The sequence below is a fragment of the Lichenostomus cassidix genome, chromosome 12 (assembly GCF_008360975.1).
Source record: "Lichenostomus cassidix isolate B80296 chromosome 12, HeHo_3.0, whole genome shotgun sequence".
Classification (NCBI taxonomy): Eukaryota; Metazoa; Chordata; class Aves; order Passeriformes; family Meliphagidae; genus Lichenostomus; species Lichenostomus cassidix.
In genome coordinates, this window is record NC_139493.1 from 7,063,511 (window position 1) to 7,090,939 (window position 27,429).

Sequence of the window (27,429 nt, forward strand, 5' to 3'; positions counted from 1 at the left end):
TATCATTGTGATTTAAAGACTTGCCAATAAATGTCACAGAGGCATAGGTGTCAGTCCTCATTTCTAATGGTGAGAAAAGCTAATGATTACGGTCTCACTAAATTTAACAGAAAGCCCAAGTTTTTTGCATATTCTACTTTGAGCTACACCAGCTCTCTCTAATGGCTGCAATCTTTCTTTCTTTGTAGCATTTAATGAATTTCAGGAAGAAAAGAGACAAATTGAAGTTTGGTTTACGTGGACCATTATAGATGCCATTTGTGATCAAAAGGCAAAAAGCATTTTAGTTAAGTTACAGATACTATCAATTGTTCAGTGTTGCGGAAACAGAGACAGGATGGGAGCCATAATTTCCTAATGGCTGCCTTATGTGACAGTGGGTGAAGTTCGTAGCTAATGAGCTATAAACTCTTATTTCATCCTAAATTGTTTTGAAGTTGTCAAGAATATAAGCTTTAAACTTAGTGAAAAAAGAATTAGTGCTGGTAACAGCCAGAAATTCCCATGTGCTGGTTTGGGCTGGGGTCATGTGTGTCACGTGAAGTGTGCCCCTACCTCAGCTTCCAGTTATGTGGTACATCTTCCAGAAAAAGAACCCCACCTTTAATAATTTTTATAAAAAGCCTTTTCCCCACACATTCTGTTTTCATTAGATACCTCTATCTTTATATGAGTTTACTGTTGGATCACTGCTATAAAATTTTGAAAAACTAGATATCTGCCAGTGAGACCCTGAGCTTTGCATTTACTGCCCATATGAATTAAGGATTTAATGTTAGCACTGAAATGGGAGCATTGGGACCCCAGGTCTTTTTTAACCCCGCAATTTATTTTGCTCTGGAAATTTAGGTTTTCTGAGCGAAATTGGTGGATTGTGACACTAGGTGGCACTTAAATACAGCTAACAAAGATTTTTGTCTCTTTCAACACACGACCAGTCAAACACATTCTGTTGTAACATGCAGTTAATTATATCCTCAAAATGATGTCTTGGATTGATATTACTAAACAAACATGTATAAAATGTAATTACAGACAAGTGAAATAAATACTGTGGGCTTATAATTGCAAGATATGTTTTTTGCTTGTAATATGCTACACACCTGTGCATAGTTTATATAGATAGTATTTTATTTTGTCACTTTTACTAACATTTAGGATGGCACGATTTAGCTTTATGTGCGCTTATTTACTGCTACCAATTTTTGCCATATGTCAGTTTTTAAAAAAGGAAATGTTTTTATATATTGGGATTGCGAGACACCAGTATTTCAAAGGGAAAACATGTAAGAAAGGAGTTTTCTTATATGAAATCACTTCAAAACTTTTTTAAAGAAATGCACATATTTTAGGGGTTTTTCTGCTTTTGCTTTCCAGTTCTTCTTTCCCTTACCTTTTGGAAGCACACCTCTGTTGGTACAGTAGCTAAATATCCACTTTGAGGTCTGAGGTCTATCTGTTCATAAACATTTGTTGAGTGATATCATTGGTAAAATGCAGCAGGCCTACGGGGTAGTCTGAGAGCCATGAAATCCCATCAGAGCAGCTTGTGGCCATCACCTTGGCTCCTGGCAGTTCTTCCTATCAGCTGTAGAGGTTGTCTGCAGGATTTCAGTCAACTGCACAGGCCCTCTGTGAAGCTTCTTAAGTTTCACAAGCTAAAAGGCAAAGGCATGCAAGGAAATGCCCTCTCAGAGCAGGAGTGAGCTAATCAAGTATCAAACTTAGGAGGGTAAAAAATGGACTTCTAATTCCTCTTTCCCTTCACATTCTGATAGTCAGAGACTTGCTCTCAGCCTTTCTGTTGGCAGGTCCCCTACCATTCCCTGTTCTGCATTACAAATTGTTGTCTCCTCTGTGGTAGTGATATCAGAGCTGAGATGAGGCTCATAAATGGTAGGACAGCTCAACAACACAATCCTGTATTTGCGTTTGGGTTTTTTGGTAGCTAAAGGTGTGTATTTGGTGTGGGAAACACCGGGACACATGTGGAAGTCACATGTTGTTGGAATTGCCCCCAGACATCAAGAGACCTGTTTCAGGTAAACCAGAACTCAAACAGCAGGCCAGGATGGGCTCAGCACCCATCAGCTGGTGCAAAAGTTCTTGTCGTAACTAGAGACAGCTGGGCCAAGTTCAGGAAAAAAATTGGAAGACGTGTGTGAAGAGGACGAACTGAGAGGTGTGTTTGTGAGGGCACAGAAGTGGAACTCCAGCTGGTTTGTGTGTCAGTCAGAGTGTGGTATAAAACTGTGCACCAGGCCAGGGTCAAAGAAAAAAATAATGTTCTTGTTAAAAAGATGCTAGCAAGACAATATTTTCTTCATGCTTCAAGTAAGGATAGAAACCTGATAAATAGAACAAAGCTGAGAAAATCAGTATTCAGCTGCAATTTTTTTTCTTTTTTTTTTTTCTTTTGAGAAAAATCCTTTAAGGTTCTATAAATATAAACTAGCCTAGACAATTCTACAGACAGTTTACTGATACACCCACTCAGTCTTCTCAAGGGGATACATGCCCCAACAAGTACTCTCCATCAGTAGTGTCTATTGTAGAGCTACTTCTTTTTTGAAGAGTTCAAGAAAATAGTTTGGCCCTTAAGTAATAATATTAAGCCTTCTCCTTAACAACAACAACAAACAAAAAAAAAAGTACAGGTCTTGACTCACTTTAACAGATGTACAGGTAGTTGAGTATTTTACAAGTAATTATAATAACTATTTACAGTAATTAGCTTGAATGTAATTGCTTCTCAGCATGTTAGGATAGTAAATTGCTGCTTTATTTCAAACAACCCCTGTTGTCTGTTTTCCCTAAATTGCACACAGGAAACCCAATAAAAAAAACCTTTTGGAGAACCACCGTTCTCTGTTCCTGTTTGGAGTACTTTGAAAGGAGGTGCTTAGCCTTGATCTTACAACCAGCACTTAACTTACCTGTGTAGACTGGATCTTTCTTCCCCAGCACAGAGATCAAGCTCCTCCTGAGAGCAAAAGAGGTGCATGAGAACAAGACGGACAGAAATACACTTTTTGGCTCCTAAGTAAGAGAGTAATGTCAGATGTTTTATACAAGGAGGAGCTGATTTTCCTAGGCTCCCTCCTTAATCACTGCAGAGAGCTCAGCTCTTCTTGACCATGATGTAGGCACAAGGCTGAGCATTTGGAATCTCTCTGAAGGACCAGAGGTATCGTTCTTTACGGGCTGTATAGGGAGCTTTGAGAAACTGCTTTCTTCGGGTTGGTGCCTCTAATTATGTACCTGATCAGTGTCTGACCATCTGCTTCAAAACCATCCACAGCTTATGTCTTTCACACCCTGGTGGAGGTTCATTGGAGTTCCTCAAAACTGACCTTGTCTACTGCACAGACAGAAAGTCTGTCAGCTTTGGCCTGCTTTGAGATTCCTGTTTGAAAGCATTGTAATTTTACTGAGGAGCAGGTCAGTGCCTGCTAATTTCACATGAATTCAATCACATGCAGGTGCTGCTGGTTGTTTAAACACTCTTCCAACAGCGTTCACACAATACTTTGAAGGCACTAGACTATTCAGCTTTGTGCTCTGGGATGATGATAGACACCATCTTCAGTTCCAGGCTGTTTGCATTGGGTGTACAAGTCACCCTGTAACTTTCAGCCACTGTAAGTAATGCTATTGCCATCTGGTCATACATTAAAATTGTCTTATTCTGTAATGATGATACATCTACAGCAGCAAAAAGTACTTTGAATTTTAATACGCGCATTTATACGACTGTCAAGATGCCTGATATTAATAGCTTGACTTTTACTGTAAGCAGAGGTAGAAGAAATAACACCACCTTCACAGTTCTGGCACAGTTGCCTTATCAGCTGAATTCTCAGACCATTGTTTCTGGCTTTTGCTCTACAAATCTGAGCAACAGTGTTTTATTTTTTTTATTTCAGTTTGGATTTTGAATGCTTTTATTATGAGTTTCTTCAATTCCAGAGAAAAATTAGAGAGGCAACAATGCTTCTCTTATTGCGTAACACCAACATTTACTGACAATAAAAATAACTGAATTTACACAAGAAGCCAGTTTCTAATAAACCCTTTTACTGGGTTGTTGTTATGAAGCTTGAGCTTTTCATTTTTTACAAAAAAGCCCCACTTTTTAAAGAAAGGTCAGTCAATCTTTTTAGAAAGATTTAATAAATGACTTTTCCCCCTTACAGAATTTAGTCTTTTGTTGAATTGTTTCCGTTCCTATTAAACCTTCACAAAAATGTACCTTCTATTATATTTCTTCTAATAGGTTTCTCAGCCTTATAACTATAATAAATTTGTCAGTCTAGCTTCACTGAACACTGGAGTTGAAAATCCTACCACAACAGATTAGAAATATAACCATTTCTAAACCCTTTCAAGAAGTTTTACCCTTTCTTTCAACACATTTTATGTACTCAGCAATTCAACGAAAATAACCTTTCAGAGTCATTCTTTAAACTCTCTTTCTTGGTGATAGCACAGTCGAGCCATTTGATCAGTCAGTCAGAAAACCCTAGTTCTGTTCCATCTCTGCCAGAGTGGATTCATAGTCTGAACCAGCTCTCTGAAAGCCAACGTTTCCTTAAGTGTTCATTCAGAGGAAATGACCAATTTGACCCACACAGGACCTGATTTTTAGAGCAGCTGAGTGCTCAGACCTGCAATTTCAATAATTTTGAGCAGTACCCTTAGCACTGCTAAAAAGGTGAAAAAAGTCTAATAGTATCTTGTTTGTTAGCCAGACATGAAAAGCCTCAAAAGACGCTTTTATAGAAGGTTTTAAAAGATATGCAAATACCTTTTTTTGCCTAATCACTTTCCTCTATTTTGTTTCTATGAAATTTGGTTGTTGGTTTTGGTTTTCCTTTATCTTTTTAGGAGAGAAATTACATTTTTTAGAAACACAAAATACTGGTCTGATAAACAGTTCTCTTCAGGAAATGTCTTAGAGTGTGAGAGAATGTAACAAAACCTTTAGAGCATTAATAACAATCCTAAAAGCAGAGAAGCAAGGAGCATGATGACATAAATCTAAGAAAAGCAAACAGAATCTATATAGCTCAAGCCCTGTGTTATAAAAAGAATCAACTTTGCTTTATAACACTGTGTAAAGTATAAATGTCAGTGTATCATATTTTCTTTGTATGAATGACTGGGAAGCAGAAAGAGGCAAGGGTTATCCAAGTAACATAAAAGTATAATTAATGAATACTTCCAAGGTACACAAATAATCCCCACTGATCCCAAATTACAGTTTATACTCTATCCTTCAATTTACCCCTCTCCCCTCAGATTCACCTATAATCAGGTAATTGAGGAAAAGATGAATTATCTTACCCCTCTTTACCTTTGAGAGAATTGTTCAGCTGAGCTTCTTGAAAGCCTGTTATGGGTCATTCTCCTTATTTGACCAGCTGTGATGGTTTTGGTGTGTTTCTGGTCACCTGAGTTCAAGAGAAATGAAGAGGTGCAGAAAAAGCTTTTAGGTTGATCAAGAGAGTGACATAAACTTGTTTTGTGAGAAAAGATTAAAATATTTTGTTTCTTGATCAAACAGAGGCAGGAAGAGTATCTGATTGTTTTCTACTAACAATAGAATGGTAATATTAATATTGGTGAAAAAGGGCTTTTTAAACAATATGATAGTGCTAGCAGAAGAAAAATGGCTGTAATCCATTTGTGTGCCTGCCCATGGCCAGAAGGGTGGAACTAGATGATCTTTGAGGTCCCTTCCAACCCAAATCACTCTATGATTGTATAATGAATAAACTTTCTATTGAATAGAGAAGTTTTAGGGAAGTGCTTAAGCATCAGACTGGTGAACTTCTAGACAGAATAGAGAGGGGGTGAGAATGGGGTCATTTTTACATGGAATTTCACCCACCTGTGACTGGGAGTTTGAGCTGTGGCTTTCTTGTGACTTTCAGAGGGAAGCCTGACTTGCAGAGCCTTTCCAATGGCAAGTTTTTTGTAACAGACCATGTTCAGCTGAGCAGTGCTGGTGAAATACCAGAATCCCATCACCAGCATCAATATTGTTATCAGCTGCTGGTCTTCATTGAGAAAAAACTTGGAAATTAAAGCTCCAAGTCACCTGCTGCTCTGTGCCTCTGGCTATGGATAGCACTGCAGAGGGAAAACCTGCAATAAACCACACAATGCACAGCTTGTGCAGTTGGCTTGGCTCTGCCTGCCAAGCCAGCCTGCTTGTGTTGACACTGGTGCTATGTAGGTGTGCAGAGCATTGCTGCTCCATTCAGGCATTGGGAGGAGAATGTTTTGAAAACAGCATCTCCGTGTTGTGAAGATCTTCCTGTCTGCATAGGCTTGCTAATGTAACCTTCTATTTGCTGTGATCTCACTATGAGCTTTACATTACAAAGTCCTACATGATGTTATTTGTAGTTGGCTGTTTGTCTGAACTTATTTCATAGCCTAAGGCACAGGAAGGCAGGTGAATTTAAATTTTAGCTTTCAAGTTGGTTTTCAAATGCTGTCAGTTTAAAATATTTAAATAACAGCAAGTTCTAACAGCATTCTCAGATTTTCTTGCACAGTTGACTGTCTTTGGCCTTACTGAACCAGACTCTATTTATGATAAGAGTTATGGACAGCACTGTGGAGTCCAGGCTTTGAAATAACTGGGTAAAAATGTCAGTGCTGCCATTGATGTGAAAAGGGTCAATGCTTGCTTTTCTGTCATTTATGTTTCAGCTTAGCAATAATGTAGAAAAGGAGATTTTTTTTTTTTGAAAGATGAAGCAGTAAGAAATATGAGAAAATAAATACATTCCAAGGAATGAGAAAATTCCTTAGGGAATTCCATTTATTGTCTTCATTAAACCTTATCAAAGAATGATATTGGTTGATGTTTGGTGGTTTAGTTTCTGCAAATGGACATGATGGGCAAAAGCTGTAGTGTTACAGCAGTTTATATCAGTTTTTAAAAGGGAATGCCCTTTTATTTAAATGAGGCATATGTGTTCATACTCTTTGTGTGCATGTACGTGGCTGTGCACACATGCATGCACACATCTCTGTTTTCGGTAATTTTTGAAGCTGACCAATTGCAGCCGAATTTAACACCAAGTTAAATAGTTTACTAGTCCCAAAGACATCAAAGTTCTAAAACTTTTTTGAAAATAGATGGCTATTCAGAGGAAAAAAAGTAGTAAAGAGAGCTTACCATTTGTAAGATTTTTGAAGGTTCATGTAGGTTTTTTCCCTACCAACTCAAATCTAAAGAAAACCAGGCTCCTTAGTTCTGTTATTCATAGAGCTACTTATCTACTTAGTATTTTTCTGTATTTAAAGCAAGTGGAATGAAACCAGTTTATATAAGCAATCAAACGATCTGTTGCTGAAATATGACTGGTGTATAAATCAAGCTGTTACTGAGATGCTCTAAATTTCCTCTCTGGAAATGGCTCTCTGTAATTGGCTAATCTCTCAAAATAATTTGTGATACCTTTTTACACATTGTGCCAACTGGAATAATCAAACAGGGCTGATTAAAATTATGCTTCCCCAGTTATATTTGAAAAACATGGTCTGTATGTTTTATATAATTTGAATTGTCTTAGACTGTAACAGAGTCTGAGAAGGGACTGTTTTCTCTGCACTAAAAGATACACAATCAAGTGTAGAAATGGTTATTAATCTCTCTTCATGTGTGAGAAAATGTGTGTTACTTGTAGGAAAGATCATGAAAGTATGTTTGGGATCCATGGCTAAACTCCATGGGATCCATGGCCAAATCCCACACTGCATACTGAAGGTAGCAAGGTACATCACCACAAGGTAATCTCTGCCAGTAAAGGATCATTTTCCATTGATTGCTGGTGTTTAGAATAGACCAGAAAGGAAATAACCACCTAAGAAAAAAGGGAGTTTTTCTTTTCCCTTATAGTTTATTGAGCTCTCATTACATATGGTTGCAGGACTATGAGGAAATACAACTCTTGCAAGGCTGGAAAGTTATGATAACATATGCCTTCCTTCTCATCATCTACCTGGTGTAGTCTATGTTTAGATTTCATTCAATTTAGATTTCATTCATTGCTCATAGAAAAGCAACTGGATTAATCTTAGAAAATGACTCAGCATGATAAGGGGGTGAGGAGGAAAAGAGATGGGAAAGATCTCACAGCCACAAGACTGACTGTTACAATAAATGTGGCTTAGGAAAATTGCTTACATTGAGTAAGATTTTTAAAAGGCAGTTAGATTACTGGCTACTTCATGGGCCAAAATATATGTTGAAAATCAGATTAATCTCAGTGGAAACAATAAGTTAGAAATGGTATAATTCATTGTGAACTGTAAAAATATTCTGCAAAGCCCCATTTATGGAAAAACAGGGCGACATCATAGGAGTTCTTTAAAAAGAACCATCCATTTGCAGTCAGGGTGCAGGACTGTGATCTGCTTGCCACTACACCAGTGATGTTCCAGACAGATTTTCCCAACATAACACAGGCTAAAATTCAGTATTGCTGAGAGTGTAGGAATATTCAACTATCCTGTTTTTAAGAAGGAACAATAGAGGATACCCAGGGAAGGTGACAAGGAGCAGCAGCCATTAATTCTTACCGGGCTTTGACAGTCTTGTAGACCAAGCATGTGCTGAACCAGAGGTTGTATCCACGTCTTTGTGTTTACTTCTCAGTTTAAACTCCCTCATGTAAATATCTAAGGAAAAGGTAAAGAGCACCATACATAAATAAAGAGCCAACTTGTCTATTTATTATGCATCCACACACTGCTGCTGTGGATGCACATGGGTCCACAGCTAAGGTCCCAGGATACTACTACAACAGAATAATTACTATGCATCGTAAATATATTTGTCAGAAGACTCAAATAGGTCTGCCTAAAATTACTCAGGAAAATATGCAGTAATATTGAAAGCCAAGAAATTCAGTGATAAAGTGACAGAAAAATCTTGGCTCTGCTAAAGTCAAAATGAACTTTGCCCATGGCTTCAGTAAAGCCCAGATTTTTGCCGTGAGAGTCTGCCCAGACCAGCTGCTCTTCCTGGATGTCCTGAGAGCGTCTCTTGCCCAAAGGGGCTCCAAGGAAAGGTGTGCTGTCATGAATTCAAAACAATGGATTTTAACAAGCATGTGTGCACCATGGATGACTGTACTACTCTTTTTGTGAAGAACCTACTCTTTCAAGGTTTGCCATTCATTTTCACAAAGCCAGATCCTGCAGCTGAGCACTCGCAGCTGTCAGCGTGCTCATGTCACCTTGTGAGGGAGGACTGGCAGAAAACATTCAAGTGCAGAGGATTTTGTAAAAAAGAAGGTTGACTTGTTATTTAGATAGCACTGGAAACTGACTGTTGTGAAATATTGAAGACTTGAACATACACCACTTTTTTCCTCCAAGCTTTTCCCTCTCCTGTACACACAATTCTGGAAAAGAACCATTCCCAATCCTTTGGGAATTTCTCCATCCATTTTACAGCCAGTGCTTCTGCTTGTGGGTTTAGTACTTTGTGTTGTGACCATTTTAGTGAAATAAATCTACAAAGAGCATGGCCCAGATGGGAAGCACGGTTTAGTGCACTGGTGAAGCTGTATCCTCAGACACTAGCCAGAACTCCTGTGAAAGGAAGATTGAAGGAACCAAGTCAGAGATGGGCATTGTCATGGCCTCACTGCTGAACTCAGAACCTACACGAGCATGTGTAGAGCTCTGCTCACTCTGAAGATTTTTAACAAACTCTTGGTCCTGTTCCCAAACCTGTCTGTACCAATACAACAGCAAGAGCTGAGCTTCTGCTACAGGCATCAGTTGTCATGTGGGAAAACACAGCACATGGATTATTGATAACCACGTTCTAGGAAGGAGCAGAGCTCTCCAAAATATCAAGAACATATGATAAAATTCAAACGAGGAATGCATAATGAAGCCAGGATTAGCTGCAGAAGAAACTTTTTAGTGCCTGTGCCCTGCCAGGTTTTGCTGTAATCTGTTGCAGTTGATGCCACAGCCTTATGAGGTTAGTTTATAAATTATTAACAGATAATATGAGCATCTAACAGATAAGGATAACATGGCTTACAAGCTCATCAGCAGATAATGCTCTATTGCAGTAATAATCAACCTGCTGAACTCTGTAATCACCTATAACAATTGAGACCTATTTGTGAAAATACCTATTAATTCCTATTAAATATAAAAAGAAGTTTAATACAAAACATGGCCATAATGGGCATATAATACGAGATCCCTTTTTTTAGTACCTTTTTGGCTTTAAGCACTTGCTTATGGCTGCCAAGGTCCTTCTGTAAATAGGAAAAGTGTCAGCTGGAACTCACCTGTGAGGAGAGTGAGGTGTGTTTCTCCTCTGGTGTTGCATTTCTGGGAAGCTCAGGTTTTGAGCTGCGCAGATGCAATGATGGTTTCAGGGAGAAAGGGTTTGTTACCTCAGAGCATGGAACAGTTGTGCAAGCCAGTTGAGTCACCTGAAGTGACATCCTCTGAAGTCACCCCCTGCAGCAGCTATTCCATGTCAATCAAGTGACATCACCAACTGTAGGTACAGAGCTGGACATCTCAGGGGGACAATGTCCTCCTGTGCCAGCCTGGCCACTTAAGTACCTTGTACCCACCTTGGATCTCAGGTGCATGTGGGTGTCTCAGAAAGACTTTAGGATTTGTGTGATTAACACAAATATCATAATTGCAGGAAGGCTAAAATTCCGCTCTCCCGAACCCATTACTTTCTGAATTGCCTCAAGTCTAGGACTCAAAATAGTGCTTTTGGACTACAGTGTGAGCTGTAATAGTTGTAATGACATGGTGTGAAACCAGTCCTCATCCTGCTTTACACCAGGTGAGAAGAATTTTTTAAAATCCAGTAAGTAGTTAGGAGTAAAAATAAAAGATCTGAGGATCCTTGATTTGGAGGTCTGCTGCCATTCTGGTCAGGAAGACTGTGATGTCCCTGGTGCTGCAGAGCTGCCACCCTAGAGGGGATGTGGATTTAGTGACACAATTTTCCAAACCCAGTGTGGAGGTCCTGACGATATAAATTTACATTTATTCCTCTCCTATGAGAAACTGAACGACAAAGATAATTCCTGCTCTGTACTATGGCTGGGACAGACCCTTAGCTGTGTGGATGCATCCTACCTGGAATAACTGCAGATCTTTCTCCATATTGCTTTGCAAAAGTACCTTGTATCCTTCTCTGGAAACTGAAGTCAACAAAGCAATAGATAGGGAGGATGTTAGTGAATAAATTGGCTTATCTTCTGGTATTATAGTAGTAGATAAAATTAAACAGAGAAATCCCTGAACCCACAAAAACCAGAACAAACCCTTTCCCCTAAGCAATAGCATTTTCAGTCATTATACCAGGAATAACATGCAACAATAGGATTATGATGCCTTCCTATGCACCATACTAAAATAAAATTAGTTTAAAAGGCAGGAACAATATCATGATCAGGTAGCTTTCTTGCAGGAAAGTAGCTTTAATAACTTTATTGTTGGAACTAGTATAAAAATGTAAAGGCTCTCCTTCCCCCCAATACAGCAGTGATTGTGTTAAAAGCAAGACCTCTGGGTTTAGAGGGCCTTTTTGGTGTTCCCAGCCTATGAAAAATGAGGGCTATGGCATGCAGCTGAAAATCAGCAATGCAGAGTGTTGAAATCTCATTCAGAGATGGGTGTATTTCAGAGTACAGAACCAAATGGGAAAATTCATTATATGGAAAGTTAATGCATCATGCTGCCTAGGAAGGATGCTGAGAGGTGGCACAGGAAAATCAATAAAAATTGAAGTGCAGGCAAAAAGTGGAATAAGAGCTCCAAAAGGCAAAGAATCCAATTGCCAAAGTTAATATTACCTTTTTAGGACACACTTTTTGGACTTACTCAGAAGGAAATGACATAATGGGACTTTGCCCTCTATTTTGGGTAGGGGCCACTCTATGGTCTGAGGAAGAAAGGAGGGTGAGATGATTCAGGCAGAAAATTTGGGCAGGGTGGCTGTATGCTGAGAAGACACCAGCCCTGCTCAGGGCTGTTCATTGCTGAGGCTGTCATTAAATGCCTGGCAATAACAAATATCTGCTCAAAGCACCCAAAGTGGTGGATTCTAGGCCATTTGTGCAAGGATGGACTTTTCTGATGTGGCTCAAAGTCTATGGGGACACAGCTGCCCCAAAACAATTTTGTGAACAAACAGGAAACCACCAGGAGGGCATTGGACTGGGTCAGAATTTTTTGCCATGTGTCTGTGACTTTTTGGCCATTTGCAAAATTTGCTTTATCATCTTGTGCACTGGTTTTTTACCCATCTACATACAGTGACAGGGGCATCAAACCAGAAAGAAATAAGGACATAAAAGGTGGGGGTGTACCAGTATTCCTTATTTGAGAACTTGGATGTAATTTGAGCGACTTTATGTCATTTATATTAAATCACCATGTTCTTTTTGCTTTTCATTTTAGACCTTATTCTATTTCTTTTTTTCCCTACCTTTTATGTGACAAAATTCCAGCTTAATATCTTTTTTTTTGGCAGTTACATACCTTATCTTCGTGGTGGATACCAGCACAACAAGGTGTTTCAGAAACTATTGAATCTGATGAATCAAAGACAAAAATTGATCTTCACTGGGGACTGGGAGGTGCTGAGCCCTGGCTGATCAGGCACCCATGGCTCAGGCTGGAGAAATTGGAGGAGAATTTTGACAAGTAGAGGAAACTGTTGTGGCAGGGCTCTGCTCATCTGCCCAGGTTAGCTTGAATCAGTTATTCTTCCTAACACACACTGCTAGGAGGTCAATAGTGCTTCTGAAGTCCATATAGGATCTATAGCCTGAGAGTAAACAAGCCGCCTGCATCGTTTTTATTTCAGAAAATACAGGAGAAAAAAAAGGTGCAAAGATTTACTTATGGCCAGTTTCACAGGCTGCAATCAATTTACAGGTCACTGGGAGACTTTCAGGCAAAGGCATAACATATGTCTAAGATGCTCAGAGTGAGAGGCTATCCTAGAAAATTGGATTTAAGTTATAAGGAAGCTTATTTAAAGCACTAAAATTCAGAAGGCAGAACCTTTCATAACCTAAGGTACTGGACCTTTAAGAGTTTTTATGATTCCACCCCAGTCCAATAATGGTGTTTTTCAGCTTGAAGTCTAGCATTAAGCAGCACTAAGGACATTCCTTGCTAGTTGCAAAGTGTGATAACCTTTCTGTACCTAGATAAATAAAGTGTCACCTTTTATTCTGTATCACCATTTTTATACATCTACAGATAATACAGCTACAAGCCAACAGCCAGTTTTGGTCACAGTCATGGTGTGCTCAGATTATGAATAAAATTATATTTAATTTAAATGACATTAAATAATATTTTAAATTAAAATATTCATCTGATGATCAGACTTAGAGTTTGTCCAACAGTTCTGACACTGAGCCAATACCACTGAAGATAATCCCAAGACAAAAGGCACATAACTTCTGCCTTTCTTCTGATGTTGACCCAGAAACTCTCTCTCTTTCAACAGCTTCTTAGACAAAGGAACGAAGTGCTTATGATCAGATCTAGTGCAAGGATATCCTGTGATATCAGACACAGGACCAACAGGGCTTGAATTTGGGAGTGACAGAAATGATGAGCTGTGCAGAAAGCATGGCTCACAGACACAGAGACAGGGAAATGTGAAATATTGGATACGGCTCCCATAAGAGACATGGAACTGAAATGCAGAATCTTTTCAAAATTCAAAACCATAGCATAAAATGCCAGTGAAGCAGGCGTCAGCTCCTAAACAAGGATTTCAAGACATAAGGAAGATAACAACTTTAGAAAAGAAAAGCAAGCCTAGTGACTGTCAGATTAATTGAACACAATGTCAGGAAAGATTGCTTTGTGAAGTGTTGCTTCATAAAGCATTACAAAGTCAGAAAGACATCAAAAACATTGATTGGCAGCAAAGGGGAGCAGAAATCACCAGTGATCAATAAGGCAGCTGCCAGCAGGTGGGGGTGACACGTCAGTGCAGGAAGCACTTCATGGAGCTTCAAGTGGCTAAGTAATAGGACTGGGACCAAGCCATTGATCAAAATTATTTTTATGTTGTAAAAGGCCTTGAAAATACACCTTCTGGCATTTGAATCCGTTTAATAAAAATGCTGCTATTATTTGTGCCTGCTTAACATGACTGCTAGCAGCCTCTGGAAGCCTTAAAGGCTAAACTCGTTAGCTATTTATTACAGAAGAAGTTGGGATCTCCTGATACCACCAATTAATTCAGGCATATTGTTAGAAGTGGGAAGTGCTGGTAAATCATATCTCTGTTGCCAAAGTATTAATGAACTACTTACTACATCTTTCCACTTGATATAGGTCTCAGCCAGGCCTCTTCCCTGTGCATTCCCAAGCATGGAATCTAAGTACTTTCTCCAAGGCTTTGCCTTTTCTTGAGTGCTCCACTCCTGTCTCTGTTGCTCACCAGGAGGGCTCAGGAGGACCAGGGCCTCCTGGAACAAATGCTGCAGGACCTTGGCAGTGCAGGGAGCTCTGCCCCTTTTGTTGTCTGTGCAGTGACAACCTGGCTGGCAGCAGCTGGGGGCTCACCTCAGAGCTGCTGCTGTCAAGTGAAAATGCTGTTTTTTCATTTAAGGGGCTGCCTTGGGGTGTCCTGATTTCTGTAGCTGCTACAGAGAAATCTTTTTCATGTTCCATCACTGCCCCAGGTCATCTTCCAACTGCCTGATCCCTACCTTCCTTGTGGCTTGTCAAACTCTGGTTTTTGTCATGTCTTGTCAAAGATGTAGGAAGAGAGTTACACCTTTTCTTCAGGAGTGGCGATTAAGTACCAGGAGACAAGCCCCACAGCCTCTCTGCTCCTGCCTCTTCCAGGCCCTCTCTCTCCAGCATTTCACTAGGCACTGTCCCAGTTCATCCTGTCTTTGCTCAGGGGACTTTCACTGACCATTCCAGTTGCTCTCCTTTTGCCTATCTTCAGTGTAGCTTTCCCTTCCCGAAACAAGATGGTTTTAACCCCAGGGAGGTGTCCTTACCTGGTCCCATGGTAGGCCTGCCAGACCTGCACTTGTCTACCCTGCAGCAGGTGGGGTTGGCTTGTGTTCAGCTTGCCCTCAGCTCTATCCTTCAGGCACTTCCCAGACAAGCAGGATTTATGCAACTCTTTTCCCATATTGTTGCTATGAAGTGCTGTGTGCCCACCTACCTGTGCGTTCAGGGGCTGCTGTCTTCTCCACGGAGGTGAGGCAGCCAAGCTGGGCAGAGGAACCTTCCCTGGGTGCCTGCTGCTGGCCTGGAAGGCTTACAGAGCACTGGGCTCTGCTGGCTGCTGGAGTATCCCCCAGAGCAGGTGAGGCAGGCTGGGAAGCAGCTCCCTGCCACTCATCCATGAGGCAGCAGGACCTGCTGGTGGGATCATGCTGGGCTGTTACTGGGGTGCAACATGAGTTAGCCTGCAGAGTAGGGGCTGGACAGAACATGCTATGAGGAGGGGGCTTGGCAGGGGTCATCAGGCTGTGCTGCAGTGTCCCACTGATCACAGTCCCCATCCAGTGTCCCAGCTCCCTCTTCCTCCCAGTCAACTGGAACACAGACCCTACAGGTGAGAATGCAGCAAACAAAAGGCAGCAGATACAGCGTATTGATTTGAACCAGCAATTTTACATCAACAAGCCGTTTGAGTTATTGATGGTTTTTGTCCCTGTGCAGGTGCTGCTCTGGAGGCTGAGTGCTGCCAGTTTCTGAAGGTTCTGCCAGCTTGGGCAGCTGCTGTGCCAGCAGCAGATTGCAACAAGAATCTGTCCACAAACCTGAGTGGTTTCCCCCCAAGAACAACAAAAAGGTAACACAGCCCTGAGCACAGAACCAGAACGGGAGGCAGCGTGTGGAGCTGCCGAGGTTTTGTTGCAGAACACCGAGAGCATCAACATCGTGTGTGCCCACCTAGTGCCAGCTCCTGGCTAGAGCAGCAGGGAGGTGTGACTACTAATGCACTCCATGGGGAATACTTGCTGCCTTGTCTCTCGATTTGGAACATCTGTACATATGAGACACGAGTGAGTACTTTTGCTTTTCCTGCCACAGTGCTGGGGTTAGTGAGCAGATGCCATTTATCACAGTAAATCGGGTGTTAGTGGCTTGGTAGAAGCCCCTGCTCCTCCAGGGCAGAACTAGATCGAAGGAAGGGCACCTCAAAGGAGCTGGCTAGGAAGCTCAGGATCTGAGGTCCTGTTCAGAAGGGAGACAGCCCCCTTCCAAAAGGTATTTTGATGGGTCACAATTGTCTGGGCAGGAACACTGGTGGAGAGAGAAGGGGTTATTTACAGGCAGCTCTCTAATAGTTGGAGACAATTAAGAAAGGAACAGTGAACTCCACTGTCACTGACAGTTCCCAGCTGAGTACTGCTTGGAAATTTGAGATCTAATTAAAGCAGGCCTTGGATCTCATCATTCTTCCTGCACGCCTGGGACAATGAAATACTGACTCCTGCATCTGTTCCTTATGTGTATCCGATGCAAATAAGGAAGAAGTCTGTAAATACATCAAAAACCATACTTTATTTTATGTATAGCAATACAATTTACATATTAAATAACACTATAATAGAATGATTTGATATAGTTTAACATAACAAAAAGAAGATTCTTCAAGTTACAAAAAACCCCCAAACAAAACCAAAAAATGAACAAAAAATCTCCCTCAAAATACTCCCTCCCACCCTTTCCCCAAACCAAACACCACATTTTTATTTTTTTTTTCTGAATGGATCAATGAGACAAACGTATCCAGTGACTGGCTAAGTCTAATTCCTATTGCACACACTGACAATGGAATAAAAAAAAATATCCAACTTTCACAATCACTGCCCCAAAGAAATGGCATGTGTGGAAATCTTTTTTGGAGTGTGATGATGGTGTCTCACTACCTTGAAACACAGAAGGTTTGTATTCACATAGCCACCACAGAACTAGGAAGGAGGTGAAACTAGAAAAAAATTAGCTTTATATGAAAATATAAAATTCTATGATTATATACCATAGATACAAAGTTCCCAGAAGATGCTTATCCAAGCAACAAAATATTTACAGTTTTAATGACTTTGCTATTTTAAAAATGAAGGAAAAGAAAACAGGAGTACACATGAATGCTTCGGTCTTTAGAAACAATGGCTGCTTGCTAGTCTCAAGTGTTCTAACAAAACAAAAAAAGTCACTACCCCAAATGTTGGAGAGTTGTGACATTGTATAAAATTGACTATCTCCTCTTTTGGAGACGTTTATTCTTAAAACTCAAGACATTTTTCTTGAAATTAATTATCCTCTGTAGAAAATGCTTCCCTTTGCAAAGAGTTAACAAAAACACTAAAAACAGTTTAACAGCTAAGACAAAGTAGAGGCCAAATCTCTTTATTACAGTTCCTCTCTTTCCTTATTTTTGCATTCCTTCTCCTTTGATAAGTAAAGCCAATGTAGTTCACATTGTTAGAATGGCAACAAAGAGAAGAATAGCAAAGGGGTAACAGTGAATTACGTCTGAAAAAAAGAAAAAGAGAAAAAGAAGAAAAGCAATGCAAAAAAATAGGCATTTTCCCTTCATATAAAAATTCACTGGCACAATTTGAACATAAACTTCAGAACACAAGATCTGATGTCGAAAGACATGAATTTGAGAAAGACTGCTAAATCTTTAAGACAACTACATTTTAATTTTTTTTAAAATTAAGTTGGTTTTGTTTTGCTGAGAATTAGTAGCATGTATCTTTGGTAGAATCGATATCTATATTTTTTAGCTTTTAAATAAAATACATCAGCTTTAAAAAAGATTAATGAGAAGGCAGTTGTGCTGTATCATAAAGATTCTTCTCCTAATGTTCCAATGTATCACTCTGTATTCAAGCAATTCAAGCAGTCAGAAACTGGAAAAACAACTGAAATTTTGCAGATCCTGTAAATGACTCCTAGAACTTAACCTAGAAGGGACCCACAGTACAGAAACAGTCACTTACAAGAAATAGTTTAAGGGGTTTGGATTTTTCTTTTTCCCTGTTTCTAAATTAGTGTTTGGAAACAGACACTGAACTACTATGGACAAATGCTGTTTAAAATGAATGTTCTTTAGACCTTGATCCTGCAGAAGACTTGGTGCTTAGCCTGCACCCCTGAGAGGTCCCACTGCTCTCCCAGACCTTCCTACCAAAGCCAGGCTCACATACAGGAGTGTTAGGAGGATGGGATATTCCAATCCTGCACCTATTTTAGATGTTAAGATGACACAGAAGCTTTCCAAGCATTCCCACTTGGAATGCTTGGCTGCTCTTATGGGCTCAACACACAGTTCACATCTTTCACACAGTCTGCAGCTGCAGCACACGTGAAAGACATGGAGAAATGGTATTTTCTAAATGCAGACACAGGTGTGCTTCAGTCCTTCCATTCCTTATTTCTCAGGGCTGGTGCAGTGATATAGGAATGTTCTCAGGTTCTCTTAATTTGCAGCCCTGCACATTGCTTGGGAACCTTTGATGCTTGAAAGACATCCCCTACCAAATGCCAGGAAGTGGGTACAGTTGGGGTGCCAAAAGCAAGGTGGTGATTTGCAGGGCAGGACTTGGGCCAGACCCTCATGGGAGCACCAGCAGAGCTCATCAGTGCCCATCTCTGAGCAGACATTGCTCCTTCTGCCACTCACTCAGGCCCAAGGAAAGGGTGCAAACCTGTGAAGAAGAGCAGAACTGCAGCTGCCTACAGGAGGATAGATTTGGCTCTTCTGCATACTTAATCCTCACCTTCCCAAACAATTTCCAGCTTCACCCCTTCAAGCCTTGTGCACCACTACCATCTATTGGCTACCTGACTGTCAGCACAATATCGAACACACAGCTCAAGTCCCCTCACAAAAGAATCCATGGAGAACTCACAGAACATCAGTGTACATTATTTCCCCATGGATTAAACCCCAAGCAAGTATTTCAGACGTTGGAAAATGCCAATGCAAATGCGTGGATTTCCAAAGCACCTAACCAAAGTTCAACCCCCGCAGCCTTCATTCATTGATGTTTAAAACTTGTGAGAAGGTAAGGGATTAAACCACGGTATTCAGGCAGTGTGTCACGACCCACAGTTATCTTCCATCATGCCAGTGAAATGAAAAGTAATCACCTGAAAGTACTGAACAAATCCAACCCTCTTAATGCCTGCAGTAATCTTTGTGTCATTTAGTTGTCAGGGTTTGAATTCCTAACTTCTCCCTACACCTCCCCAGGAACTTAAACACTTTAGATCAGACTGATCTAACTGATCAGTCCCTTTGTGCCCCCAGCTGGCATTGCCTGGGGCCAGGTTCAGGACTGGGGGCACAGGCAGCCTCTGAGGCTGATGCATGCTGGCCAGAAAACCACTCAGCAAAACCTTCCAGCCCTTGCAGGCAGCAGCACTTGAAAACTTACTTAAACCTTCCGTTACTGGGGTGTAGTGACTGGAGAACCAGTCCTAACTCCTACCAGACATCAACTGACTCCCACCTCCATGCAGTGCAAAGGGGATGCAAATGGCAATCTTTTGAAACATTCTGCACATTTTTTATTTGGACTAGCTGTTGCTGGACATGGGATTTCCCTACTGAAACCATGGGCTTATTATATTGTTTGGCATTAGCAATTATTGGGATTGCTTGTATAGAGGGATTCAACAAACTGAGAAGTAAAAGGCGACTGTGTAAAGGGTTGCTGATGAATCCTTGAATCCTTTGAATCTTTCTCTTGTTAAGATAAAAGGCCAAATGTTAGCACATCCCAGTTTGCACAGCTCCTCTGCTCTCAGCAAGGCCGTATCAGTCTGCACCTTGAGAGGTTCTGAACCAAAATACCTACTCTCAATATCCTTTTAAGCAGTTTGCATTCAGCTTCCTTGTGAGTGAAAATATACAGAACCCTGCTAAATGCCTGTTATTTCAGCAAGACTGGACTGGCAGAAATTAATAGATTTATATTTAAATAAAAAAACAATGCTGTAATATTTTGACAAGTCCTGAAAAATTACAGTGCATGTTTTCTGCAGCTGAAATTTAAAAGTGAAGAAACTAATGCCACATATAAGGGATAGTGCTTTTAACTGTACACCAAGGGTCAGGATGGCTGAAATCCATATTTCCTTTTCCAGGCAGATTCAATAACCCCTCCCTACTCAGCCAAGCTATGAAGGACACAATTAACTTTAATTTTCAGGAGAATTAAGCATGTGCTTACTTCTTTTGTTAAAAAGGGATGGACCTTGCTGAATTGCAACCAAATATAAAGGGAGAGGGAGCCAGCGAGGATGTAAACTTAAATGCTCCAAACAATAATTCAATTATTTATATAAACTGGGGGAAACGATTTTATTGGTGTGGGAGGGAAAACACAATAAGCTAGGTTTGTGCTAAAGAATTAGTCTGGCAAAAAAAAGAGGGAGAATGTAACTTTATAGGTAGTTTTTTTATTAGTTTGCTTCACCAGTAAATATGGATCAGTACTTTATGTTTTAGCACTAAAGTATGAAAATTACACACCTGTAAAAATGGCATTTAACAGTTATGAAATTAAGAAACGCCTGTCATCATGTAACATACCATTAGGTGTGAGGTCATATTCAAGAAAGAGTAAGGAAATTAGATGTGTTTAAAATATTGAATAGCTTAGTAATGTAAAATATTGCTACCTTCAATATATCTGAAAACAGGTCTGAATTTGGGTTGTAGTAGATTTCTCACTGTATTGGCTCTGATGTAAATAAAACCAAAATACTTTCCCATCACAGGGCAGGTTAAAAGCCAAAATCAACATTTTCCTGAATACATGGGGAAACTTTGAAATTTTAAGTTCAAAACCTATCACTGTGTCCCATATATGAATTGCAACTAATTTATAATTATACTGTATGTAATTTATATGTTCCATGTGAAGCACGTCTCAGGCCTGTAACTGTACAACACAGCAATTTGAAACAATACAGAAATAATTGTTTCAGCTCCACAAGGCTGTTACACCTTCACCGTAGCTAATAATCACCTGCCACATTTTGTCAAGAAAGGATGAACACTGCTCATCCACCTCACTGGAATGCAGAACACCGTTATCAAAACTGTGACATGATCATTAAATAATAAATATGGTATGAAGGGGTACAGTATCTGTTGTAGAAAGAATCCATCTGGCCTAGCATTCAGGATTTAAGATTCGAGGGTCACTGTAGTTAGCAAAACTTCACTGCATTAAAAAAAAACAAAAACAAAAACAGCATATGTTTGTTGTCATGGAATGTCACATCAGGGCTTGTCTTGTATTAGGATATTATAGGCAGTAACACTGATCATATAGTGCAAACTAGATAAAATTGCGTTTCACTGTGTGAAATAAACAGAGGTGCAAATGCTCAGTAGGATACCATTAAGACATAAAATGGCAAAAAATAAATATCAAAACTTTTATCAGTGTAAAAAAGTAATTGGGTTATTGTATAACCTAGAGTCTGGCAAAAAAGGCCTCAAAAAAGTTCACTCAGTCTTCAGAAGTTCTACAAATTAAGTGCCTTTTCAGGTTTCCAATTAGACAAGAGACTCCATGCTTTCTGCGGGATCGGATTCGTCACTGGCCATCACAGCACCGTTTTTGTCCAGTGTCATGGGACCATTTCCATTCTCCTTAGTGCTGACCAAGCTTAGCATTGCCTTATAAAGGAACTGGTACTGCTCCTGGAAAAGAAAGAACAACTTATTTCAATCATTTAAGTGTATGTAAATGAGTGGCACTTTAATTTGGCATTTCTAAGGAAGGTCATGGGTATTCATTTCCAGAAGCATATACACAGCTAAGAAATAGACTTAGAGCAAGTACCTCTGTTCATTCAGTTTAACCTTGCCAACCCAAACTCCAGTTTTGAGTAGAGTATTTCTGATACACTATTAAATATTACAGGAGGGCAGGACAAAACCTGAAGCTACAGACCCTCCAAAGTATGAGAAGTAAGTTTAAGTGCAAATCAGAGACTTACAGTGTGGCTTTGAGGTTAATAAAAAAATGACAACTGCACAAAAAGAAGTTCAAATGCAAATTCTGCTCAGCAGCAGATGCTGTAGGGCTTGATAACATACACAATGCATGTTTTAGTTCATGCTTTTGGTCTCAGATGAAAACCTTGTAAACTGTCTATTTATATACCATTTAAAGACTTACAATGTCTGTAAATACTCCAGGCCGCATAAGATTTATCATCTTTGCCACCTGGAAAACATCGACAGCATTTTCATTCTCCAGCTGCTGGGACAGAGTGGTAAGGGCACATAGAGTTCCCGCTGACACAGCTCCATACCTGGAAAACCACACCAAAATGAGGAGTTACTCATTGGAGAAACACACCCAGGCACTAACAGAGTCATGAAAATGTTGTTATGGTCTTATTTGATTACTGTAGTTCATCTTTGTATCTATTAAATGCTTGTTTTTTAGTGGCTAGTATTTTGTCATCTTAATTTATAGAAGAAATTTGATGGTTCACCAGTCATCTCAGGTTATCTGCACTGCTCAACACAAAGAACTGCATCAGCAGCAGAACATGATCCACTTTAAAATACCCAGCCTGGAGACTGTAACACTGAAATCAGTTCTCCCACACCACGCAGGCTGAGAGCATCTGCATTACAGTGGAGCGTATTTTAAATTCATTAGTGGGAGCTCAAGCAAAACATGAGCGATTAGAAAGAAATGAGACTTTGCCTCTTCCTCCACATCTGACAATTGCACAAAACTAACACGGCTGTGTGGTGCTCACAGGTAAATGGGACACATCTCAAAGTCTTCCCTAGGTCTGATTCATTGGTAAAGGAAACCTCAGTGCTGCAAACATGGAGGTGTGCTTGAGCTGAATGTGCAGGCACAGCACAAAGGATCCTACACAACAGCTTCTGAGGAGCCTCCACTCTCCTCTGTCCTCCTGGTATACAGGAGGTATACAGACTGAAATTCTGTCCTGGCTGTGTTATGGGTCTGCTCTGTCACTTTGAGAAAATCTGTGTCTAAATGCTCCCACTGGTTAACAGGGACATTGGTGCTGACCTGCTCTCTAAGCCATTTCAAGAGCTTTATGTGAAAACTGAAATAATCAGGAAGAGCTGCAATACCATCCTGTATCGCAAGATTACCACCAGGATTTGTACAGCATTCCTGTGGAAATCAAGACATATGCTGATCTAATTTTACATGATTTTTGCAAACTCAAACTCAGTTTACCTGGAAGGGGAAACAGAACTCAGATCACAAAAGATCTGCTCTATTGGATGTTAAGTCTACAGGAGAAGCAGCAGCACCATACAGATGGCTGTATCTACATCATCTACAGGGACCATGGACAAAGTGCCCAGTGCATGTACCTGACAGGACACAACTAAATGCCTCTGAGGGTCTAATGGCCTCATTTTCACTTGGGCTGGTAATTTCCAGTTCCCAACAATCTGAAGACTTTTCTCGCAAAAAATTATGCAGCAGATCTTTATGTAGTTGCCAACACATGGGCAGTTATATTTAAAAATCTTGACAACTGTCTCAAGTTGGAATTTCTGAACTTTTTAAAATGTTATCAAGTTCATCCCACCATGTACTTCCTAAATACCACATGAATTTAGTTATCTACAAATTCATATATTTGGAATTAATCTGCAGTTGTAATTATTAGTGGATTATGTGATATAGTTGTTGCATGTAGCAAAGGGAGATTTTCATTTTCAGCTACATTTGCTTAGACTCCAATGAAAAGCAGAATCTACATTATGTATTAGGCATAAAAATAAAATCATTGAATATGACAAATAAACGAAAAAAGCAATTTACAGAAAGAATGACTCAGCACCGCTAGGACTGCGATTTTGATTTTCTTTTTTTTTTCCATCTAGGAATGAAATGCCCAAATCAATAATGGTTCTAATTTTGTAAAACATAATCTTAAATACTGCAAGAGTAGCAAAACCTCACTTCAGACTACCCAAAGCATGAATATTAAAACCAGCCTGGAATTAATCAGTGCTGGTGAAAGGCAACAGAGCTTAAACTCTGCATAAGAGAGGCAGAAGGAGGTGGTGGGAGAAAAACTGCTTGCTGTAGCCCAAGGCACCATTTGTGGGATCAGTTGGGAAAAACCTGTTGCAGCAGTGACATGTGGATGTGGAGGGAAAGCACTGGTGGATAGGAGTGTCCTCCTGGGACACCAACACAGCACCTGCCCTGACCACTGACACACCAGAGCATGGCACTGAGGCTTTTGCAAAGATTCCCAAGACCTTCCCACTGATTCTGTTTTGAGCAGTGAGGAAGTCTACTGGGCTGCAGAGCAGGGGGCTGCAGGTAGAGCAGGTGCTTGTGCTGGCTCAGTGCTCGCTCTAAGCACAACATAAGCACTGACAGAAACTGGGCCTCCTTGGGATTTTAAGGACAGAATGACTCCAGGAAGTGCTCTGCCCACCAGGGAACAGTCCCTCTGAAGAGATCATGTCAGACTCAGGCTCCAGCCTCACTGTAATGGTATTTTGCAGCTCCATAATATGTGCAAGTAATAATATGCAATGCAGTATTTAGTGCCCTTTATAATTGGGTGTTCAAGCATAGCTGGTGGGACAATGCTCACCACTGTGCTACAAAAGAGGCAAGGGCTGGGGCATGCTGGCCCTGTGTTAGTGGCTCCCTCCCTCCCACTTGGCACCATATGGGCCCCTTGGAGTGTTTTTGGGGAAGCAGAAGGAGGAAAAATAAATCTGCTCTCAGAAGACCTGGGCCCTTTGTCACAAGATAGTTCTGCTGTTCATAGTGAGACACAGCTGAGCTTGTTCTTTTGTGGCACATTAAACCTGAGCTGTTAGACAGGAGCTTGGGCTCCTTTGAAACTTGTTTCCATCAGCTTATATTAGGCTTCTTAGAGCCTTACCTAAACCAAAGCTCTGCTGGGTTCTGAAACAGGTTGTAGGATTTACTTGGGATACTTCCAGGAGCAGAACCCAAAATGCTTCCAAAGCAAACAGCCTCACCTCCTGAGTCCATCTAAGACTATAACCAACATAAAAACTACACTAAGCAAAATGTACTTGGCCTCAGGTGCCAACTGAAAACTCATCCTTGGAAGTTTAAATATTTTTATCCTGTTCCCTGGATCACTAAACCCTATGTACTCCATTCAGGAATGGACATCAGTCCTAACAAGTGCCTTTTATCTGAATGTACAATCTGCACATAAATGGGAAAAAATTGACGACATACTCATCATGAACTATGGTGGGGCCATCCCTTGTTAAGGCCTCTTCCTTGATTACATTGATAAGTTCAAAGGTACTGCTTATGGGAGCGTCGGGGTTTGGCCATTTGGGACACTGAAAGTGGCGAACTTCCAGAACGTAGTCATCCTGCAATGACAAACCAGCCTGACATTAGCTTCCTCCTCTTCAGGAAGAGAGGGAAGAGCCTCACTGCAAGCTGAAGGGAAACTTTCTTCTTCCAAACAGTTTACATAGAAAGAGGACAGACACACAGTTCCAGCATCTCTGTAATAGCGAACACCCTAAAATAATGCAAGTTTATCACAATGTTTAATCAAGAAAAGATTTTGTATTTGAGTTCAGGGCTCATATCAAACCTCTCTCAGCCCTTATGGCTCAGAAGTTAAACAAGAGCAACCAAGTCAAATTTAAAAAGGCTTGCAAAGTCCAGCTGCAATCCAGACAGCAAACTAGAAGCAGATTTGTAGTTCAAAAGAATCCTGGTTACATTTAGTTAAGACCCCCAAACAGTTGAACTATAAATGCTGAATTTTGGAAGCAGAAATAAGACAATATACCTTGGTAAATACATGTCTTCACTTTCAAGCAAGGCAGACAGTTAATACTACAGCCTTACTAGCTAGAGCAATCTACCTGGAAATAGAAGATGTGAGAGGGAGAAGGAGCCAATGAGAATCCCTTTCCCAAGAGCAACATGCATCCATATGCATTTACAATTAAATCCTTTTCAGAACTTTTTCTGAACTCTTCTTCTTCTTCTGTCTTTAAACAGCATCAATATAATTTTGGTGATAAGCAAAGACCCACATTTGAAGGTTTACTTTACCTGGGTAGCTTCAAGGATAAAGTCATGGATGATAATTTGCTCTTCGTTAGAGAGGCACAGTCTGTCTTTGCTGATAAGGGTCACAGTAAAGGCCTCACAGTTCATGGATTCCTCACGACTTGGCCAGTACACAAACTCATCTTCTGCCTGGAGAAATGAAACAACACACTACTGCAGCCTTTCAGATACCTTGTGTGCAACTGAAAAATCCAGTGGATCAAAAAATTGGTTTGATAAACAGAGATGATCAGGAGCTGACCTTTAAAACCCACTTCTGTCTAAAACAAATTTATTACAGTATGCAGTAAACCTGCCAGATCCTCCCTTTGGGTGTCCAAACAGGTAACACCTGCATTTTAATTGGTTTCATAGGGAAATGGTTATCTTAGCTCACTCATACTTAACCTTTGTATTGTATCCCAGGCTTTATGACCTCCTGCCTATACAGTTTTGTTTAAAAGTCAGATATTTGTTCAGAAAAAACTCATTGACCTTTAAAAATTAATGACTTGTTATTTTTCATTTGTGTTTATTGTGGTCTAATCTAAAACTCAAGGTCTGTGGATCAGGCCCAGGTAGAAGATTGATGGATACAAATGTAGGGCTTGAATATTTAGGAGCAAGTGGAGGAGTGAAGAGGAAGAGAGAAACCCAAATATTCTTAGCCTTGAAAAAAACACTGGCTAAACTTAATGCAAGTTCTCCAGCAAAACACCTCTACTGAAGGGACACTGCAAAATCTCACTGAGACTGTGAAGCCTGGAAGAAGCTCAGTGCTGAAGTAGCCTGACTGACAGGATGTAGGTAACATCCTGTCAAAGCTGTTCTTTAAAAAATAACTGTGAACTCCTAATGTGCTGCAGAGAAAGGAAATTATGGTCTGTCACCACACACATGCAAAGTCTGTTTCTTCTCCTGGCTTCAGAGGTCTTTGTCCCTGCAGCATAAGCACAGAGGTTGCCCTGGCTACATGCACAGAGCAAACCTGTGTCTCTGAACATCCCATCTTTCACTTATGAACAAACATGAGCTATGAACCAACGCCATCCTGCTGTGGCTATGCACATCCCTCTAACACCAGGTGTATTTCTGTGCATCTGCAGCTTTGATGCACAAGACATGCAAGATACTGTTGAGATTTGGGCTGTCAATGTTCACTCTGAAAATGTAACTTAAGGTCCTAAGTCCTTACAATTCTACCCTCAATTAGCAGAGGCACTGGGAAGCAGAGTAATACCAGAGTGCCAGGGAAGGGACCTGTCCTGCCACCCAGCAGGTCCTCATG

The 27,429-nt window shown here is 40.5% G+C and overlaps 1 protein-coding gene and 1 long non-coding RNA gene across 3 annotated transcripts in view; one reads left to right on the top strand and one right to left on the bottom strand.

The window, feature by feature from the left end:
* Positions 1-3,510: 3,510 nt before the first annotated feature.
* Positions 3,511-17,817, top strand: LOC146431593 (uncharacterized). Its single transcript, XR_014854704.1, has 3 exons — positions 3,511-3,641; positions 12,554-12,768; positions 15,736-17,817. It is a non-coding gene; the product is annotated as an uncharacterized LOC146431593 (long non-coding RNA).
* The window catches only part of PTPRG (protein tyrosine phosphatase receptor type G), a 389,130-nt gene continuing 378,266 nt past the window's right edge, over positions 16,566-27,429 (bottom strand). For both annotated transcript variants that reach the window (XM_085072418.1, XM_085072419.1), the window contains exons 26-29: positions 26,145-26,291; positions 25,302-25,444; positions 22,236-22,371; positions 16,566-21,754 (exon numbers count right to left, since the gene is read on the bottom strand). In XM_085072418.1, the coding sequence (XP_084928544.1) occupies positions 21,608-21,754; positions 22,236-22,371; positions 25,302-25,444; positions 26,145-26,291 (573 nt within the window). In that variant the 3' untranslated portion in view covers positions 16,566-21,607. The remainder of the gene's footprint in view (positions 21,755-22,235; positions 22,372-25,301; positions 25,445-26,144; positions 26,292-27,429) is intronic.